This window comes from Nicrophorus vespilloides, unplaced genomic scaffold, assembly GCF_001412225.1.
Source record: "Nicrophorus vespilloides isolate i.1.1-1 unplaced genomic scaffold, Nicve_v1.0, whole genome shotgun sequence".
Classification (NCBI taxonomy): domain Eukaryota; kingdom Metazoa; phylum Arthropoda; class Insecta; order Coleoptera; family Silphidae; genus Nicrophorus; species Nicrophorus vespilloides.
In genome coordinates, this window is record NW_017099507.1 from 48,371 (window position 1) to 69,741 (window position 21,371).

Consider the following 21,371-nt stretch of genomic DNA (forward strand, 5'->3'; position numbering starts at 1 on the left):
TCTTCCTCCTGCTTCTTTCCCTCTAGGAAGAAATACAATAGTTACCTTCCTCAAAGTTACTAGAATCTTACCATTTCAGTTTCGTGGAAAGAAATATGGTTGTAAAATGGATGTTGAAGCTTTAATCTCAACAACAAAAGAAAACTAGTATTCTTATTTCTTAGGAAATAGCCATTCAAAAGGAACATAATAGTTGAAAATAGTAAATCTTTAAGTAGAATATATCTTCTTAATGCAAACTGATTTGAGATTTAGTTAAGCAATAATGAATATGAATTATTATTTGAATTGTGATTTTGCACGTGTGGTTGCATGTGCAAATAGGATTTTCGACATGTTGTTAATTAGAAGTTATTTCCCATATGTTTTGAAGGAATTCGTCATAGCAACCCTCGATTGAATGAACAAATGTCGGAACGTCATAGTCGAATTTGTTTTATCCCTATTGACGACCATGATCAACGCTTAATTATTGTTATTTATAGATTTTTTCTATTATGAGCAATTCATCATTATTGTGTTCTCTTCGTAACGGAGGAGCAAGTGGATTTCATCGAATCTTGGCAAGTTGTTGCCCGGTCGACCTGCTGCGATCCTGATTGGTTCTCGATTGATGTGCTCGTAAATATTTACACATACGTGTGTGCGCTTCTTGTTGTACGTATATGAAAATACGAGCAAGTGTACGTGTGGATAAAATAGTGGTGGCGATGATGATGATGACAGTTGTCGAGCCAACAAACAACACACACTCATACACATTGACATCAACTGACTGACACACACCAATACATACACATACACACACACAATCAACAACAACGACGACGACGACAAAGGTTCCCCTCGCATCCCAGATTATTATTATTTTGTGTTTTTTTGTTGTTGTTGTTGTTGTGGAGGTCGTCGCAGCAGCGATGAGCCTTAGGTGTCCGCGTCTCGTTGTTGTCGTCGCGTTCGAGTCCTGCAGTGAAGACAACAAGTTTAATGGGCAACAGCAATAGCAGCAAGTCGAGCGTGAGCAAATCGTACAGTTCGGAGGACGGGATCCATCGGGATCAACAGCACCATCACCATCACCACGGATTCGATAACAATCAAGTGAGTGTGAGAGCAGCTTGCAAAATAATAATAATGACCCTAACCTCACACGCGGAATTTTGCGATTGTAAATAAAAGTTAATGCGTCATCTATGCGATTACAACACGTGCCCTAATCTTTCCAGATCAGCCACTCACAGAGGTCCCTCCAAAGTTTGAACAGCTTCACTTCCGGCTTCAGCTTCCGCAGGCAAAACTCCACCAAGAGGTAGGATGATCAGTGCTTTGAATCCTTTGTTGTCTTCATGTAATGTTATTTGTTTTTGTTTTTTAGTGGGAAAGCCATTGCGAGGACTTACCAGTCTAGCAGAGATTGTTGGCCCTCTGCGCACATAGAGTCCAGCTTCCTGCCAGTGTTCCCAGCCCATTGTCCAACAAGGGACACAGAGTTCAGTTTTCTCGAGGAGGTTGCACAGGGCGCCTTTGGGCAGGTGTACAAAGTCAAGCAGGCTGGTTCTTTGTATGCACTCAAAGTTCTTTCTAAATATAAAGTAAGTATTTTCAGACAAATGCCTTTGTTCAAGCCATACTACCAAACATAAATTAACTCTAATTTAATTTGCAAGTCATTAACAATATATATTCAGTTAATTTTCATTAATTGCTTTTTTGCCTAGATTTTATAAAATGATATAATTACTTATATTACTTCACTATGTTAGATTACTAAAAAAAGCAGAGAAACTTAAGTAACCCATATTTTCCATGAGATTTTCTTACAATGAAAATACATAAAGTTTCATAAACTTTGCATTACTCGCGTTGCTCAAGATTCGTAAGCTGAGAAACATCAACATTGTCGGAGATCCAAAAATAATATTTAATCATGTTTGAAGAAGGAAATGATAACAAATTAGTGTTAATTTCGCGAAGCGTTACGTCACGCTCGGTTATATTTAGACTTTGGAAAAGCTGAGATGTGTTGCAGCTAGGCGATTTCAGGTATAAAAAAAAAACTGGTCTGGGAAGAAAGTTTCCACCATTTTTTTTTGTGTGTGTTCTGGTTCATGGAAAATCTCTACCTACTTTAGAATTTAGAAGCGTTGCGGGGGTTTTCGGAGGGGGAGGAAGAGCGTGACCAGTTGGGTTTAGGTATACGCTTTCACGCACCGCAACCCTGGCGGGTGAATTTGTTATCAGTGTTCATCCATTGCATGTGTCCCTTGCCTGAGAACGTTAAACTTGTCCAGACTTAACGGCACTGCAGTTCGGAACATTCACCATTTGATCATTTCTGCAGGTCTTTAAGGACAACGCCGTCCAGCAAGTGAAAGACGAGGTGCAGATTCAGAAGGCCTGTGGTCACCACACGTTCGTAGTGAACTGTCCGTTCAATTGGCAGAGCAAGAAGCGTCTCTACATTGGTAAATATATAAACACTGACGATATTATTTGTAAATGGCAATTACGGAATGTTATTAGCTTATATATACCTCAATAATTTGCGTATTGTCAACATGTTTTTCAATGAATATTCTCTTTATTTTCATACTCTCTTTATTGTTATTCTCGTGCACGTCTCAATGAATTGCGTCGTTCTCTGAATTTGGTAGTATTAGTAGTTGATGGATTTTGCGTTTCAGTTACCGACTTCGTGTCCGGCGGAGAGCTCCATCAGCTGCTGAAGAATTGCGCAATCCTGCCGTTAGCCGTGGTGCAGTTGTACGTGGCCCAGCTGGCGATAGTCTTAGGTACTTTGGAGGAGATCGCGATCGAAAAACCGCTACCTTCCTGCACACGGGACTCACTTCGCAACTTTACTAATCGACGCTTCAATCGTCTCCGTTTGCTCTCTAATTGCAGATTTCCTACACAACGCGGGCGTGATTTATCGTGACTTGAAACCGGAGAATATACTGCTTGACAACGAAGGGAATGTGCAGTTGACTGACTTCGGTTTATCCAAGTGGTTGCCGTACGGCAACAGGACGAAAACAGTTTGCGGGACACTCAAGTACATTGGTATGCTGATTTGATTGAACCAACAAACAAAAAAAGAACAACAACAAACAAACTACAAACTTTTGAGTTTTTCCACTGCACACTTAAAACAACATACACGACACACGTACACGCTAAACTTTTCATTGATTTCGCTCACTCTCAGGTCTCTCTTTTTCTTTTTACGCTGTGATTTTTGATTTTGGCTTTACGTTGTCGATTCAACTGAGTGATTACATTTTACAAGACTAATTCGCCTACAACAAAACAAAAAAAACAGGTACAAATACTCCTTTTGAGTGACGTCTGAGGAAATTAAGCGCACACGATATTGTTGTTGTTTTCTCTTTATATTCATATATTATATATATATCTAAGTTAGTATATAAGTCAGGATGAACGCGAGAACTCAGATTTTCGAGTTGGCGATGGAAGGTAGACAGGTGGATGAGGCGGTGGCCAGCATCTTCCACACCGTGCTGTTCCACCGGTCCCTCGGGAAGTTCTTTTACACGGGCGAGGGTAACTACTCGGTGGGAACGCTCGGATACACGGACGTGGATTGTGATTTTATCGATTTGACTTACGTATGCTGCACGTCGCGCGCTTTGGACCTGAACCTACGCAGGGAGATCTCGTGCTTCTCGGAGCAGCTGAGGGGGAACGAAGGTACGGGCATCGGCCAGATCAGCCTCGAGTTCTTCCAGAAGAAGCCGGCCAAATGGTTTGGCCAGCAGGAGTGCATCCCGTGGGAGGTGTGGACAGTCCGTCTGGAGTTGCTCTCCCTGCAGAACGAGGACGAGAGGCTGGTATGTCGCGAGAAGGTCGGCGATCTGCTCACCGAGAAAGTCCTGTACATCACCGAGGTGATGAACAGGCACGAATACCTTCCGAAGATGCCGAACCAATCGGAGCTCGGTCTGATCTTCGACACCTCCTACGTGGACGTGCAGCCCTACCTCTTCAAGCTGAACTACGTCTCCGGCCAGTCCGCCTCCTCCTCGATCACCAACACCATGAAGAAGCTGATCAAGGCCATGTGAATAATAATAATCCTATCCACCCGGGTGCTTAGTTTCTTAATTCTAGCCAAGCATTTTCTTACTACTGCGTGTATATCTTAATCGCACTTCATTAGTTTTTTTTTTTAAATTAATATTTCTGTTTGTTCTTTATCTCATTAGCTCTTAATTATTTAATTGTATTGATATTAGTTCCATTTAAGCGCGCGCCAACACCAAAACGATTTATCTCATAGTTCCGTTTTCTTTTTTTTTTTAAATTTCGTATTGACAACACATATTTTTAAGTAATCGATTCGTTTCTCTTTTGTTTGTGTACAAATTCGGCTTAATTGGCTTTGAGTTCCGCGGGCGGCACCAACGGAACCAACAAAACAAAATCGAGTCTACAAATTTATATTAATGAGAGAGATATATATTTAAAACAAACAAACAAACAAAAGAAAAAAGAGATACATATATTATATATATTTTAGTAGGCGAGGCAGGAAAAAATGACGAGAAAAGCAAAAAAAAACTCACTAGTTGATGTTGTGTAAGAAAGTGGTAATAGATTAGACTAAAGAAGAAAAGAACACTGCGCTTACTTTTTTTTCTTTCTTTTAAATCTATCGTTTACGAATCTCTTATTAATTATTTGATAAAATTTATAATAATTTTGTTACTTTTTTTTTTGTAATTTTAATACCACTTGACTTAAAAAGAATCTGCTTTGTTACTAACTAAATGGATGTAAATGGGTGTAAAACGGTAGCGGTGTTTGCGACTTTGTAAACGATATAACGGCGAGTGTAAACGTAATTGATTTATAGAAGAAGATGTTGAAAAATCATAGTTTATAATGAAACAGAGAAGATGTTCGTGATGAATAAGAAGTAGAGTCAGTCGACTTCGATGTGTAACTGCCATTGGATTAAGGAAGATGTAAATAGGTGTTCTGTCGCGTTCGTTCGGTTTTTATTTCTATGAACGTCGTTTTATAAGCAAACAAAACAAAATATTAATATAATAACTTCGGCGATTTCTCTAAACTTTATAATATATTTTTAATTTTGGGTTTATACTTTATATATATCTATAGAAACAATTAGTTTTTTTCTCTCTTAAATCTATGTTTCATTTTTTATTTAGAAGAAGATGAAGGAAATGTTACGTCTTATTTTCATTATTTGCATATGAATATTATTATTATGGTACCTACTCTATAGTGATCACAGAATGAATATAATTAATATTAATGAATTAACCTTAACGTTGAGGTGTTGTAAATACTTGTGAATATTAGTTTTTTTTCTTTGTTTAGAGTTTAATTTTTTTGGATTAGACCTATAAGATTTATATTTTATTCGAAAACAAATATGGTTGAGAATATGGAGGATGAGTGGTTGGATGGATGGATGGAGAGTAAGAGAGTTGAATAGAGAGAGGAAGTGGTTTTAACGAGAAAATATAAATATATAAATGTTGTGATTCTAAGCAGTGGATAAGACTATTTATTTTATAATACTACTATTACGATTAAATAATTGAGGAGTGTTAGAAGTAATTGACGATGATGATGATGATGGCGATACAAAAGCAAATACAATTTTATCACGTTCCGATTTGCTTCATTCTTTGATATCCTTTTGACACACTCCTTCCATCACCGAAGCTGTTGTTAACACAACCTTCATCATTTCATTCTCCAGTTGTATATGTGTGTGTTTTTTGTTTGTTTGTTTCATCTTTCATTTTTCGTTTATTATGATTAATTCACCACTTATTATTTAACATCAACCAACTAAAATCGATATGTCAAAAATAAAACTTGTTCGTTTCGTTTTGTTGCATAACGATTTGATACAGTATTGATATAAATCAAGAGATTATCATTTGTTTGTCAATTCGAAAGTTTTCACTTTGTCATTGTCAAAAATTTCGATTATTGATATGATATCTGTAACATCTCAGTTGCTAAAATCTTTTACAATTGTGTTCCTTTTGGAAAATCACTAAAGATAATTAGAAAAATTATTAAGAAATTCAGTTTTTTTTTAGTAAATTTGCAACTAAATATCGAAGGTGGTAATTGATTCAAGAAAGGAAAGAAATTGAAATGATTTACAAATGTCATGAAACATTTCTAAGTTCAAACTTCATCTTGACATTGACATATGGTTTTGTTTAACTTGATTAACCCCAAAATGTTCAATATTTTATTCAATTCAAATAAAGTAATTACATTTTTTTTTAATATTGTTGCATATTGAGAATAATAATCAATTATTTTTCAATTTTCACACTGAAAAATTCTATTGCAAATTTTGTTTTGTTGCTTACGTGTCTGATTGTTCTAAACGTACAAATTGCGATTCCGATCCAAAACGTATTATTTTTCTCCAATTATCGTAATTATCTACACCGATAATATTATTCATTCAATAGAATTTGCAAAAAGAAAAAATATATTTATAATTATTTCGTTGAAATGAAGATTATTTTGTTTTGTTTCTTTCGCAGCTTAACAATTTGTAATTTTAATTTTCATCAAATAAAATGCAAATAACATAAATTAGCATGACGCTTTGACTGACAGCTGTTTATGTTGACAGTGACAGTGACAATCAAATATTAAAATATAATTATAAGAATATTAATTACGTGAATAAGATGATTCTTTAATTGAATTGACTAAATTAACTATTAAACTGTTGCTGATAGTATCATTAAATGACACAAAGTAACTTGTTTATTTTGTAATTTATTGGAAATTTAAAACGAAATTCAACAATTTCGATTAAACAGCTGTCATTAAATGTCATAAAATAATTACTTTTCGATAAATTTGCAATTGTAAATTACTATGAACTCTATTGATAATAATATCTTAGATTTACAGTTTACACTATTAATTTATTGTCATAAATCGAAGACAAAGTTGAATGTGAATTGGCAATGACAGTGACAGAACAAAATAATGAAGTTTTTTCAATGTCGCTGTTTCTTGTCACTTGATTATCACTTTACGTAACGACAATGTTTGCTAAAGACAAAATGTCAATGTTTTCAAATAGATTATGAATTCGACGAGAGTTGTTGTTGTTATTGTTGTCCTCATTTTGTCAAAATTGCAATTGTTGTCTTCAGGTAAGTTTATTTTCTGTTTCAGCGCCGGAGGTGTTGGCGAAAGAGCCGTACGGACACGCCGTCGACTGGTGGTCTCTGGGAGTCGTGGCCTGCCTGATGCTGACCGCTCAAGTAAGTCTCGCAACTTTCAGTTCTCTTTCATGTCATTACTGCGTTCGTTTATTTTTTCTTCTTATGCCTTTTGTTTCGTTTCGTCGTTGTTTTGTTCGCTTCCTTCGCGCGCGCTCTCTCTCTCTCAAGAGGAGGATTACGCAAGGAAGCCCTTGAAAAGACTTTCGAAACGCGACCGGTGAATAGGATAGGATAGGAGGAGAGAAGGCGAGGTTCGTGTTGTTCGCCTCTATTAAATGTTTCGCGGATTACTCATAATCGAATGCAAATTCCTTATCCTTTATTTTATGTTGCTGCTGCTGCTGGCTTTTGCTGTCTTTCCCTTCTCGGCAATGCCTGACATGCGGATGGGACATCGCTCTGCAATTCCTGCAACTAGTTTTGCAGTTTGAAGAGGCAGACGCGCTCACACATGAATGCACGCATCCTGCTGGGCTTTGAGTCTTTGACCCATGGAATGCTGCACGGTAGGTCTTCTTCGCCAAACGAAATGTGCACACGCCGCGTTGCTTCTTGAGCGAACGTGTGCGTGTTTCTTCTATGTGCGCGAAGATTCCTGATTGAAAATACCTTTTGTATAAAGAGATTCCTTCCACCTTCTCTCCTTTTGCGATGCCATGCATTTTAAGAGCGCTCTCTTCGCGAAATTACAGAAAATTGCACTTAAATTACTCGACATTATCGTTGATTTCGTTCCATTCTCATCATCATCCACCATAACAACAACAACAACAACATCCTCAGCAATTATACCCTTTGCTACAGAAGACTACAACATTTCTTAGTCCAATTATCTACCCTTTACATACTTATTCCAGTATGGTTTTATTTTCAATTCTATTCTTAGACCAATGAGAATCATCAAATTATCTTTTTTTTTTTTAATTTCAAAGAATAAATGATGCTTTTAAACTGAATTAACTAAGAATAAGTTCTTTTTTTCGCAATTCGAGCACGTAATCGAAAATAATTGCGTTTCACTTGGGATAATAGGGATTGCAAATGAAAGACAAAACGGTTTGTAAAAAAAAATTGTAATACAAGCTTTTTCCTCGCTTAATACATACAATGACTTAACGAAATCGCTATATACCAAGTCTGTGTGTGTGTGTGTGACAATAAGTGTACTTTTGTTTTCTTCGTAATCAATTGTTATCCATCACGTGTCTTCTTCTCACTTTTGTTTATTCGCGTCGTCCAGGAAACCAAAAAGAAAAACGGTGCTCAAAATCTAGGCGTGTTTTGCGTTTTCTAATGTTTTTGTTGTTGTTGTTGTTTAATCGTTAGTCTTTTTCGATTTCCGGAACGCTGCAAAAGTGAAGAAGAAAAAAAACGGAAGAAATAAGGAATTGACGAAAAACACGTACAGTTATAATAATAATAGTTTGTATTATTAATTAAAAAAATAATAAAAACAAAATAAAAATACTAAATAACTCTAGTTATAAAATAATAATAATAATTTACACGCGTCGCGACGCCAGAACGGTCGGTCGGCGCCGTTCGAAACGTTTATCTTTTAATATTTCTGTCCGTTATTTTTAACATTTTCTTTTTGTTTTTAATCATTCCTTTTTTCGCTTTTCGCATTTTCGTTTCTATATTTGAGCACATAAATAAGAAAAAAAATAAAATAAAAATAAAAGAGAAAATAATAAAATAAAATTATTAAAAAAATAATAATAATAATAATGGGGCTTGATTAATATTAAATTAGTTTAAATACTAATTCAGAGGTCCGAGTTCCGATCGTCCAAATTATTCTCGAACCGCCGTGTTTAAGTATTATATCCTTTCTTCTTTTTTCTTCTACTGCTTTCTTCCTCGATGCGTTCGAATAATGGGACAAGGGGTACTCGGCTTCAGTTTTTCCTTCGTCTTCGTCTTCTTCTTCTTAAAAAACTCAGTCGCAGGTTTGTGTTTTCTTCTTCTGATTGATCTTAATTACGATTTTTTTTTTTGAGGATTTGTGGATTGTTTTGATTTAAAGGGTGTGGGGGGATTGTCAGGATTGTGGATGGGTTTAAATTAGGATTCTGGGGCTTCAGGAGCTTGCGACTGTTGGGGCTCCCGCTTGGGGTTGCTTCTCCTCCTCGGGTTGTTTCTTCTCTTCGGCTTGTGGTTGTTGAGGTGCCTGTTCTTGGGGCTTCTCCTCTGCCTTGGGTTGCTCCAATTTCTTCTCCTCCGGCTGAGGTGCCTGTTCTTGTGGTTGAGCGACTGGGGTCGCAGCTGGGGCGGCCGCCTCTGGCTCTTCGGATTTTGGTTCCTCTACTTTGATTTCCTTGGCTTCGATCTTAGTCGGTTCGGCTTCCAGTTTCAGTTGCTCTTGGACTGGGGCTGCTTCGAGGGCTGGAGCCGGGGCGGCCAACTCTGGGTTCTCCTTGGGCAATTCCTCGGCCTTGGCCTTCTTCTCTGGGAGCTCGGTTTCTGGTTTGATTTCCTCGGCTTTCGGGGCTTGAGGTTCTTCGATTTTCTTCTCCTCTGGCTTCTTGGCCGGTTCGGCTTCGAGTTGCTTTTCTTGTGGTTTCACCTCCTCGGCGACGACGACGGTGGCTTCGGCCTTCTGGTCGGCGCTCGCGATGATCTCCTCGACGGCTTTGGCGGCTGGCTCTTCTGGTTTCGGGGCGTCAGGCTTTACTTCGACGGGTTTCTGCTCGGATGCTTGAGCGGCCAAGGTGACTGGAGCCTCGGAGATCTTCTGGGCTTCGGTGGTTGGAGCGGCGGCGGTGCTGAGTTCGGCTTTGGGGGCTTCAGTTGGTTTAGCTTCCTCTTGCGGTGGGATTGGCAGAGCCTTTTGGGTTGGTACATCTTCCTTGGGTTGTTCGATGGCCTTAGGTTGTTCTGGCAATTTCTCTTCCGGCTTGGCTTCGGCGATTTGCTCCACAAGTTTCGGCTCTTCAGGTTTCAGTTCCTTCTCGGTTTTGACGTCCTCCTTCAGAGGTTCGGCGGCCTCCTGCGGCTTGGCATCGTCGGCAACTGGTTCTGGTTTCTTGGATGCTTCTTCCGAGCTGGCCTCGTTAGATTCCTCCGAGGATTCGGCGGAATCTTGATGGTGGATGTGCTCGTGGCTGGAATCCTGCTGCACCTCAGGTTTGATCTCGTCGGACTTGGAAACGGAAGAGTAATCGGTGATGACCAGAGGAACGGCCGGTGCCTCGTCCTTGTTGTCGGACAGAGGGTAGGCGAAGGCGGTGGCTGCCAGCAAGACTAGTCCCAGAAACAGCTTCATTCTGCAAGTTGAAAAACGACCAACACGAATTCTTTAATAGGGAACGAAATCAAATAAAAGAAGTAGATTAATCAAGAGCGCCGGATGTCGTTGCCTCGACGACATACACAATGACCGCTCATTCGTTTGTTCTCAACACTGAATGAATATAAGAGAGAGAGAGAGTTAAAAGTGGAGAAAATTAAAGAGCGAACCGTTTGAATTGAATTAAATTCGGCGCAGAGCAAACAGTGAGATGAGGCCAATGAACTATTTCGGAAATCTCTTTAAATTAGATAATCGCACCTCTCCTCATCTGATGTCCAGTGTCAGTGGCACGGCCAACCGGCCTGCAAATGGCCATCATCTATTGCAGCCTTGAATTTCCCGCAGAAGGGAAGACGCGCGATGGAATAACAAACAAAAAAAAGAAGAACTTAGGATGTTGAACCATCATCATCAACTTGGTTGCATGGTAACTTGGCAACCGGTTATGTGAAAAAGACAAATAAAAGCGCGTCTCGTTAGTCCGCCGCTAGAGTTTGCTCATCCTATTAGTCGTTTTTCTTTTCAGGAAACCAGTTTTTCCTCTCGCCACCTCGAGATACCTGCATCTGCATCTTCTTCTAATCCTCCCTGTACGTGCAAACGTTAACAATTTAACAACGCGACCATCACCCATAAAAATGACTTGAAGTCACTGTCAAAGTGACATCTACACTCTTGAATTAATCATCGCATTATAGAATCGAACGAATTACATTTATTACAATTACATTATCGGAATTTTGTGAACACGAGGAGCTTTGCGGTTTACAAACATTTCGCCGTAACGAAAAACCCCCGCGGACAATCAATTTCCTTCTTCATTGTAATTATTATTTTTCTCTCTATCTCTTTCTATTCCTTCATCAATTCTCCTAATGAACTTTTAATTCTTCTCGCGCCTCTTTCACACCATTACGAAACGCAATTAGGAATATTTCTGAAACTCATTTGTAGTTAAAAACTTAACGACTCGATACCAAAAATTATTTTTTTTCTTTATATCGCGGTTAATTCAATATTAATTATTATCCTTGTTTTAACTTTAGAAAGCAATTACTATAACAATTTAAAAGTTCTTTTATTTATCTCTCTCTCTCTATTGTCGTTGTAATTTGAAAAGTAGTGAATTGATCCGAACGAAGGTGGCGGCGGCGACGGTGGCGACTTACTTTATTATATGCGCGCGTTATGCAATTATTATAAATGCATTCCATGAAATTATTTACTTTATGAAAGTACGCGCCTCGTTGCGCAACGTATCAATTTATTAATTTAATGTTGGAAGTTGTTGCGTCCTCTCTGTTTCTTCTCCATCTCTCTCTCATTCTTGATGGAGAAGAAGAAGGGAAAACAACAGAAGAAAAATAAATATAAAAAAAACGGCCTCCTCCGATCGACGACACACGCACACGGCCCACTGAGAAATTCATGAAACGCGTTTCGATTGTTACTATTTTTAGGATCGTCGCATTATTATTATTATTATCATTATTTTTTCGTTGTTTTTTTGTTCCCTTCATTCCGCATTAAATATTATTCCTTCGTTTAAACGTATCGATCGGTCAATTAGTAAATAGTCCTGTCATTAGAGTCAACATGGGGGAATGAGAGCGAATGAAAGAGGAACAATAAATAATACGAATTACGCACGAAAAGACGTAATAAATTTACAGGTGATAACAAAAAAAAAATATGTTTGCTCAATCAATATTATTGCAATTTTTTTGTCCAGCAAATTTATTATTTCGTTTCATTAATCATTTTCAAGTAACATTTATGGTTCGTGTTAATAAATTGACTAAATATTGTAACAAATTCAGCGTATTTGTTCAGTTTATTCGAAATGTGATGTGGAATTTCTTAAACTGAACAACATTGTGCTTCAAATACTGTACAAATTTATAATTTCAACAAACTGTTAGGAAAATTTATATATTTTCTTGAAATAGAAAATTGACAAAGTTTAGTTAACATTTAAATGCTTAAAATTTGAGAATGAAACAAACTGTTAGATGTTATATTTAAAGAAAACGTTTGAAACTTTGGGAAATATGAGTAAATTTAGTTTATTTGAAATATGATTGTGGAAATTCTTGGAAAACAAATCAGATTTGTTCTTGTATCAGTAGAGGCACAATAATTTCAATTATTTAGTGTATATATATATATATAAATAAGTTGCTTTGTTACTTTACCTGGTAATTGTATGAGTTTTTAAGTCGGTTTCACAACGAGAATTTGTATAAAAATTGTGCGGACGAATTTGTTGTCGCGTTGCTTGCTGCTGCTGCTGTTGGTTTGTAGAGTAGAGTTGTTTGTAGACCGAAGAGGCACTAGATAGACACAGACCACCAGATGTGTGTATGATGGTCTTCCTTGGTGGTGGAGTGGTTTTATAGCGCCGGGACGACCGGGGCTCCCCCACCCCTCGCTTTTTTTCCACCACAACTTAAACTTCTAAACTGACCGGACGCGAGACATCTTCTTCTTCTTCTTCCTCCACCATCATCATCATCGCAGCCTTCTTCGTCTCTTCTTCTCTTCTTCTTCTTCTTGGTCTCTTAGTCTCCTTTTTGTGCTCGTTTTTTTTTTCGTTGTCCGCGTGTGCGTGTGTGTGTATGTGTTCACTTCACCAATGGTCATCTCCTAAGCACCCATAGATACGTCCTCAATTTGTTCCTTCTTCGTCGTAGTCGTCTGTGTGTTTTATTTATTTTTTTTGCACCAGTCTTCAACTATTATTATTATGATTATTATTTCCTAGACCGATTCGCCGTAACAAAAATCTTATATATTTATTTTTTTCGTCGTCGTCTAGCAACAACGAACAAAAGAACAACATTAAAAACAGACAAAAGAAGAAACATTCCTTTGTTATAATTACCATCGAAACCTTCGCAGAACCAAAAATCTAACTAATTTTGTTTCATATTTTTTTTTTAGTTTGTTTTTTTAATTTGAATTTTCAAACACCGTAATCGAGTTTTAAGACAATTTAATTTATAATTGACGCGGTTGCAATGCGCGACTTCCTCTGTTCATTTATTTTGTTTTTTTTGGGCAAGGTTCAAACAATTTTTGTTTTGTCGCCTTAGCAACGTTTGTTATAATATATACTACATCTATTGAGGTTGAGATCTCTCGTGTCTTCTCTTCACTTCACATTCTGTGATTATTTCTGGTGAATTACTTAAATACACATTACACGTTTGCTCATGTTATTATTAAATGACTCAATTTCTTGCCTCTTTAGACCAAGTTTTTTTAAAAATTATTTTCATCTTCTCTTCTTTTGTTCGTTTGTTATATATATGTTACTCTATTCCACGTAAACACGCATTGTTTCGTTACGTAACGTAAAAAAAAATCGAAAAATTGCAGTTTTGCGAGTCACTTGATATTTCCCGTCTTATTATTCATAATTTCGATAAAAACACCGTTGTTTTTCAATGTTATCAATCAGTAAATTCATTTAAAATCGCTAATACTAATTGTAATTCCAATATTTATTAAATATTCTATTCTAAACTCAATCAAATTAGTGATTTTTAGTTGGTTATGAATCACTTGAATTCTTTTGTTTCACAAAATAACAATTACTAAATATTTAAATGTTTGATAATTTTTACGTAAACGTAAATGTAATGTTTTGAATCGTAATCTTCTTGAATTTTTTTTGTATTCGTGAATTTCGATGGGTTTTGTAACTCGCATAATCATTAAAAATCGTTTAGATTCGATTTGAAAAGAAAGCCTCTTTATATTATTACATAAGTTACATCATTCTGTTAAGTGTGTTTATAATTGGAGAAATTTAAATAAATCTTCTAGAAAGATACAAAAAAAAACTATGCATCTTCGAAATTTCGTGCAACAAATCTTAGTAGCTTTGCTCATTTTTCAATTGTTTGATTTGTCTTTTGTTCTGTCTTTTCACAATTATTCGAAAATGAAACTTTTCTTCATTTTAAGATAATTTAATTAGCTTTGCTCATTTTATTGTTAGTCTTTTGTTTTGTCCTTTGACAATTGCGTCAAAATCAATTATAAATGTGTGAGGTCAATTTTAGGTTAGTTTGCAAGTGCAATCATAGTAGCTTTGCTCATTTTTCAATTGTTTTTGTCTTTTGTCGTTGATTCTCCATACTTTTGCATATTTTAGAGATAAATTCCAAACTTAATTTCCATCTTTTCTTCAAATTTAGATGCATTATTGTAAAATTGTGAAACTAAAGAAATTAATACATGTTCGACAAGTTCGAACCGCGAAAGTTTCTTCATGCCCGGATTTCTTCGTATATAAATATATGTAAAGGGTAAAATCCTTGAGACTTGGATATTTGGAAAACTGTGTTGTGTTTCGAAGCAATCTCTCGAGTTCGAGTCGTGCCGGAAAAAGTCCTCCGCTTCGATCTAGATCCGAGGAAGGAAAGAAAAAAAAAGTGTGAGCAAAACGCTAAATCCTTGAACGCGCGCGCTCTGGAAAAACTGTTCCAAGTGCAAACGCGCTTCGCATTTTCCAAATCGTTCATTTGTTTACACAAAAATTTTGCTTTTGTTTCGTCCGTTCATAATTATTGTTTATCATGATCATCATCAAGTAGGTCAAGCACAAAATCGATATATTACACTAATAAATATTGACCGCGAAAGTCGTCCAATAAGTTTTGTTGATTTGACACGGATACCTTAACTCATATTGTTGTTGTTATTATTATTAAATATTTCTCTAATTTTCTTCATTTGTAACTTTTCTTCATAATTGTCGCAGCGTTGCGCAAATTGCGATCCGTGTTGTTTGTTGTCGCTGTTGTTGTAAATGATGTAACAAATTTGTGCACGACGTAAGCCGAGTTTTAAAAGAGAGATCGAGTGTGTGTGTGTTATCGAACCGCACGATCGTTTGTCATCTGTTTATTTATTTATTTACTTTTTCCGATTACACAGTTTTCAAAAATATTCAGATGATGATGATGATGATTAATTGCGAAACTGTTCTTATGTGCATCTTCCTTCCTCTCTGAAACTGTGCACAGATTCGAAAGTTTAGTTACATTATAAGAAGCGTAGTAAAGATTCTCAAATTAGTTTGTTAGAAAAATAAAATCTTAAAATTCAATTTTTCAAAATTTCGAACTTAAAAAATGTAATACTAATTGTTTATTTATGGCATTTGTTTATTAGTCTATTGTTTTGTGACTTTTTTTTGTTTTGTTATTTTATTTGTTTTTGCTGGTGAAATGAGTTTATAGTTTTATTCATCGATAAACAGGAATATCGATTCGAATTTATTTCTATTACAAAAACAAAATTTTCCATGGAACCAATTAATCCTTACGTAATTTCATCATTTGTTTGTTAGTCATTTGTTTTGTCACTGATTCACCTGAATTTCCATCTGGACTTTAATTCTAAATCAAAGCCTCAATCGTTTGTCATTCGTTTCTCAATTTTGCAAAATCTCTAATTTTTTCAGAAGCATTTGAAAAATTAGTGATAATTAACCTTCAAAAAACAAAACAAATCAACTCATTTTGACGTTTGTGATCTGTCACACGTCAATATTATAGATTTTTACCTTTAAATCTATAAATATTTAATCGATTTTAGGATTTTCCCACTACTTATTCATATATTATAAATACATGTGGAGATTCCGAGGATTACAATGATTATGTTTCTTTTTAAACAGGTGCTAGTGGATTCCCATCCACAAATGATACGTAACTTCTAAAAAAGAACAAAACTAATTTTGACGTTTGTAATCTGTCAAGCGTTAACATTTCAGATATTTGTGATCTGCCAAACGTCAGAATTTGCGAATATTTTAATTTTCCTGTTATTTTAATTGTAAATGGTTATTATCCAAATGACAATTACCTTAAAAAAGAAAACAACAATTTTGACGTTTATAATCTGTCAAACGTTAACATTTCAGATGTTTGTGATCTGTCAAACGTCAGAATTTACAAATATTCAAATAGATTTTCCTATTATTTTATTTCTTGCTGCTAATTATAAACGGTTAATATCCAAATGACAATTACCTTAAAAAGAATACAATAAATTTTGACGTTTGTAATCTGTCAAACGTTAACATTTCAGATGTTTGTGATCTGTCAAACGTCAGAATTTGCGAATATTCAAATAGATTTTCCTATTATTTTAATTGTAAATTGTTATTATGCAAATGACAATTACCTTAAAAAGAAAACAACAAATTTTGACGTTTGTAATCTATCAAATGTTAACATTTCAGATGTTTGGAGATCTGTCAAACGTCAGAATTTGCGAGTATTCAAATAGATTTTCCTGTTATTTTAATTGTAAATGGTTATTATCCATATGACAATTACTTTAAAAAGGAAAAAACTAATTTTGACGTTTGTAATCTGTCAAACGTTAACATTTCAGATGTTTGGAGATCTGTCAAACGTCAGAATTTGCGAATATTCAAATATATTTTCCTGTTATTTTAATTGAAAATGGTTATTATCCATATGACAATTAACTTAAAAAGGAAAAAATATATTTTCCTGTTATTTTAATTGTAAATGGTTATTATCCATATGACAATTACCTTAAAAAGGAAAAAACAAATTTTGACGTTTGTAATCTGTCAAACGTTAACATTTCAGATGTTTATGATGTGACAAACGTCAGAATTTGCGAATATTCAAATAGATTTTCCTGTTATTTTAATTGTAAATGGTTATTATCTTAAAGAGAAAACAACAAATTTTGACGTTTGTGTCAAAAGTCAAGAATGCTAGACGTTTTCTCGGTTATAATAGTATAGATTTTACCTTTTAATCTATAAATATTCAAATCGATTTTCTTGCTAATTGAGAGTGGACATTATTATCATCCAATTTGATTAATGTCCTCTCTTCCTCCGCGTCAAAGCTCCATACATAATATATATATATTTTTTAATCCATTAAATTGCGAGCGACGCGTATCGTCTTACAAGTTGCAATTATTTAGTAAAATATACACAGGGAAACGATTTTCCGAGCTCGCGGAAAACGAAGACAATCTTCCTCTCCTTCTGAATATGAATTTATCTTCGCGTATGTGTAAATGTGCGTCTATTTTTAGCCCGAGCAAAAATCGACTTTACAGTTAAGGTTTAGACAGTTATGTACAGAGAGTGCTTATTAAAAGTGCTTCTGCTTCTGGCTGCTGCTGCTACAGCATCATGAGACTATCCTCTCTCGAAGAGATGTTGAAAAAAAAAACATTATCTATATATATATAGAGAGAGAGAAACACGAGCAAGAAACGTCCGACGTTAATAATTTTGTATTATGCAAATATCGCGTGTCATTAATTTAATTCGCATTCGCGGATTCGAAATGCATCTTCATCCTTCGTCTTCTCTTCATCATCCTTGCAGCGGCGGTTACGCTGATCATAGCCTCCCGAGATCTAATCCGAAAATAAAAAGGAAAACCTGGTTGATTCGCCTGCGGCTGCTTTGCCGAAGCAACAGGAAACGGTTTTTTCTTCTTGCGCGCTTTCGGTCATTTTCCCTACTTGATTGTGTGTGTGGAGGAATCAAAGGACCGGAATTAACAACAGCCAAGTGAAAAAGACAGACAGAAGGTAGAGGAGAAGAAAGAGAGATACGTGATAAGGAAGTACATGCAAAAGAGTTTAAAAAATCTGGTTACCTGGGCTTACCTTAAGTAGGTAGGAGGAGGACCCCATTGGTCCCATATTGTTGGATGAGATAAATGTGGAGATACGAGACGAGAATACATTACAACCTCTAAATACTAGACTAGAATGGGAAAAGAAAAAGGGAACCCATTTACAACCACCTTCAACAACGCACAGATAAAAAAAATATATACAAGAATGGACACTGTGTGTTTTCAATGATGATGATAATATCATCCCTCAGAAAATTTGAACTAGTTTTCGGTAATTTCAAAGGATCAGGTAGTTTCTTAGAATTGCTCATCCTATCTTTCTTTCCCATCATCCTATCAAATTTTTGTTTTATTATACAGCGCCGATTATTTCTGCAACAACAACATCGCATAATAGACTGCGCGAATCTTCTCGGAAATAGACGCAATAAACCCATAATTTTGCCTCGACCTAATCAATTTCGCTAATCTGAGAGAACGAAATAACCACCACCAGAAGCTCCATCTATAATTATGACGTACACTGTTATTATGATATTAGATAACAACGTCTGGCACATTGACGTTTCATTGATTACAAACGTCAAAATTTATTGTTGAGAGGTTAATTGGATGGGAAATCGTTATAAACAATGCTAGTTCCTGTTTAGAGGTTAATTGTCACTTAGATGAGAAACTACCACAATTTATAAAGAATCGTATCTCCATCTATAATTAAAACACATCTGACAGATTACAAACGTCAAAGTTTATTTTTGGAAATTATTCCCACATGTCCAGAATTCACAATATAAATTAATAATCCAAGTATTTAGGACGTAATAAGTAAATTTCAACATATTTCTTTAGACTTTTTCAACTTACATTATAAAATGAAAAATTTTGAATCGAATCGATTGCTAATTAGTTATAAATCTTGGTGGTTTTCCAAATAAGTGACATTTAACCTCTAAAAAGCAACAAATTTTGACGTTTACGATCTGTCAAATGTTAAAATTCCAGACGTTCTCGTCTTCGTTAAGTCAAGTAGTAATAACAAATTTACAAATATGTACGATTTATCTATTGCATTCACTTGATAACTAGTTTTGTTAGTAGGATACAAATCAAGTAGTAAATACAAATTGTCATAAAAGATTACGGTTCTTATTGCATTCATTTGACGATTAGTCTTGTCGATTATTTCGTTCGTCGCTAATTGCCAATTAAGATTTAACGTTATCCGCACTTAATGCTAGCCAAAGATAAATTCATTAGAATGATTCAATTTGTTGGATAAGCGTGTTTGAGAGTAGTTTAATCAAAAGACAATTAGCTTATCAGAGCTACAACTAATTAATTATCGTAGATCGAAAAACGCTCTTAGTTTCTTTTTAAACTAATACATCTTATGAGTGAAATAGATTAAAAAAAAAAGCACAATTTTTTTTTGATTCCTTAAGTTTCTGAAGTGAATTGAACATAGACTAAACGGAGAAGTGAATTGAAATATGGATTTGTGTTGGTTTTCTTAGAAATCTTAATAAGTCGATGATGATTAGCGGTTCGGGTCTTAATTAACAGAGAAGATGTGTGGTGGAGAAGGAGGAGAGACCAGGAAAAGAAATGTGCTGCGAAAACATAAAAACATGCCGCTCATTTGCATAGCGCCAATGGCGGAATCGTGAGTTTCTGCATTTCTGAAAACCGAGAAATGGCATGACTAGAGGAGGCGCCGCAATCGCAATTATTGCCTAGGTTATCGATACACAACAAAAACAAAGAAAAAAAAAACAAAAACAATCGATAGCTTGATTACTCAGATCTAATCGCAAACGAATAAAAAACAATTGCTTCTGAAATGACTCATCCATAGGTATTATTGTTAATAATAAACATAATATTAGAAAAATGTACGATAAGGAAATTGTTGTTAGCTGTAGTTTCATGAATCATGGAATAATTTCTGTTAAAACCTTTCGAAAGTCCGATGATGTTTCGTTTTGCTTCGTAGAAGAAATGAAGACCGAAAGGAAAGGAAAATAGAAGAAGAAAAAAACATAAAAGTGCCGTTTTTTATAACAATTTCTGCATGGGAAAATTGCGTGCCGTTTATTTCTTTACGTTTTTCTCTCTCTCTCTCATTCTTTCTTCTTCGAAAAGGTCAGATGAGTTTCCTCGAGTTGCCCAATGCAATTAGCTTCGCATTTTTATTATAGGTCGTTCATTTTTTTTGTTGTTCATATTTTTCCTCTTTCTTTCTTTCTTTCTTTCTTTCCTTCTTTCACCCACGTTTGTCGTTTAAGATTTCAACAATGAGACGCCTACTCTACAGGTATTCACAATTATCGACAGGTAGATTTTTTTTTTTGGCACAAAGATACCTTAATCGATTTTTCGAGGTTGAAAAGTGTCGGAAGTCGTCGAGACATTTGTCTGCTTCTCTTTTCTTGTTTTTTTTTTTTTTTTTTGGAGACACAATTGGACTAAAGAACGTCGTAATCTTTAGCTTCGATTATTGTTCACTTCTTCAGTTCGTCGATAAAATAAACCCAATTTCGTATTTGTCTTTTATATAATTCCGAACACTCAAACTTAAATCACAATAATAACAATATTTCTATTCATTGTAAACAACTTTATTAATTACTTAAAAATTGTTATTTAAAACTTAACGAGAGTTTAGAACTTATCAATTATCCAGAAGGCTGAGCAAACCTATTGGAATTTCAAAAAAAAAAACATTAATTAATAATGATAAACGTCATCGTCCATGACATCTGTCAACGTATTCTTGACGTTCCTTCCTGCATTGCTAATGCATTATCTACAGTTTCCCGCGATTCTCAACAATTATGTAATGATTTTATTTACGTCAACACACTTCTTTTTTTATTTAAATTATTAATGTGATTACACAATTGTCTTACTTTATCTATATTTGAAAACGTAACGTCTAATGCTTACGGTTCAATGATATTTGAACTAAAAATTTAAGGTGCTAATTGAGTTAAATGTATTTTGGGTAATATTTTTTTTTTTTTTTTTGTTTAAAGTTTAATGATATTTACTTTACAATCGAAAATTCCTTATACTATAAGATCAATGTCAAAATTGACATTGGAAATGTCATCTTGTAGCAGTATTGAAGATATTCATTGACATATTCATAGT

General features: G+C 35.2%; 3 protein-coding genes across 3 annotated transcripts; 2 read left to right on the plus strand and 1 right to left on the minus strand.

The window, feature by feature from the left end:
- The first annotated feature begins 314 nt into the window (after window positions 1-314).
- LOC108564573 (serine/threonine-protein kinase S6KL) lies at window positions 315-9,336 on the plus strand. Its single transcript, XM_017923657.1, has 8 exons — window positions 315-1,101; window positions 1,227-1,309; window positions 1,376-1,592; window positions 2,342-2,465; window positions 2,685-2,792; window positions 2,905-3,063; window positions 7,216-7,304; window positions 9,295-9,336. The coding sequence occupies exons 1-8, from the start codon at window positions 988-990 to the stop codon at window positions 9,334-9,336; spliced, it is 936 nt and encodes a 311-aa protein (XP_017779146.1). The 5' UTR covers window positions 315-987.
- On the plus strand, window positions 3,077-5,079 carry LOC108564575 (autophagy-related protein 101). The gene has a single exon (XM_017923659.1). It carries the CDS (start codon window positions 3,438-3,440, stop codon window positions 4,083-4,085), a length of 648 nt encoding a protein of 215 aa, XP_017779148.1. The 5' UTR covers window positions 3,077-3,437; the 3' UTR covers window positions 4,086-5,079.
- On the minus strand, window positions 8,982-12,943 carry LOC108564580 (neurofilament heavy polypeptide). Its single transcript, XM_017923676.1, has 2 exons — window positions 12,756-12,943; window positions 8,982-10,534 (listed from the first exon to the last, which is right to left on the minus strand). Exon 2 carries the CDS (start codon window positions 10,531-10,533, stop codon window positions 9,349-9,351), a length of 1,185 nt encoding a protein of 394 aa, XP_017779165.1. The 5' UTR covers window position 10,534; window positions 12,756-12,943; the 3' UTR covers window positions 8,982-9,348.
- Between the last annotated feature and the right edge of the window lie 8,428 nt (window positions 12,944-21,371).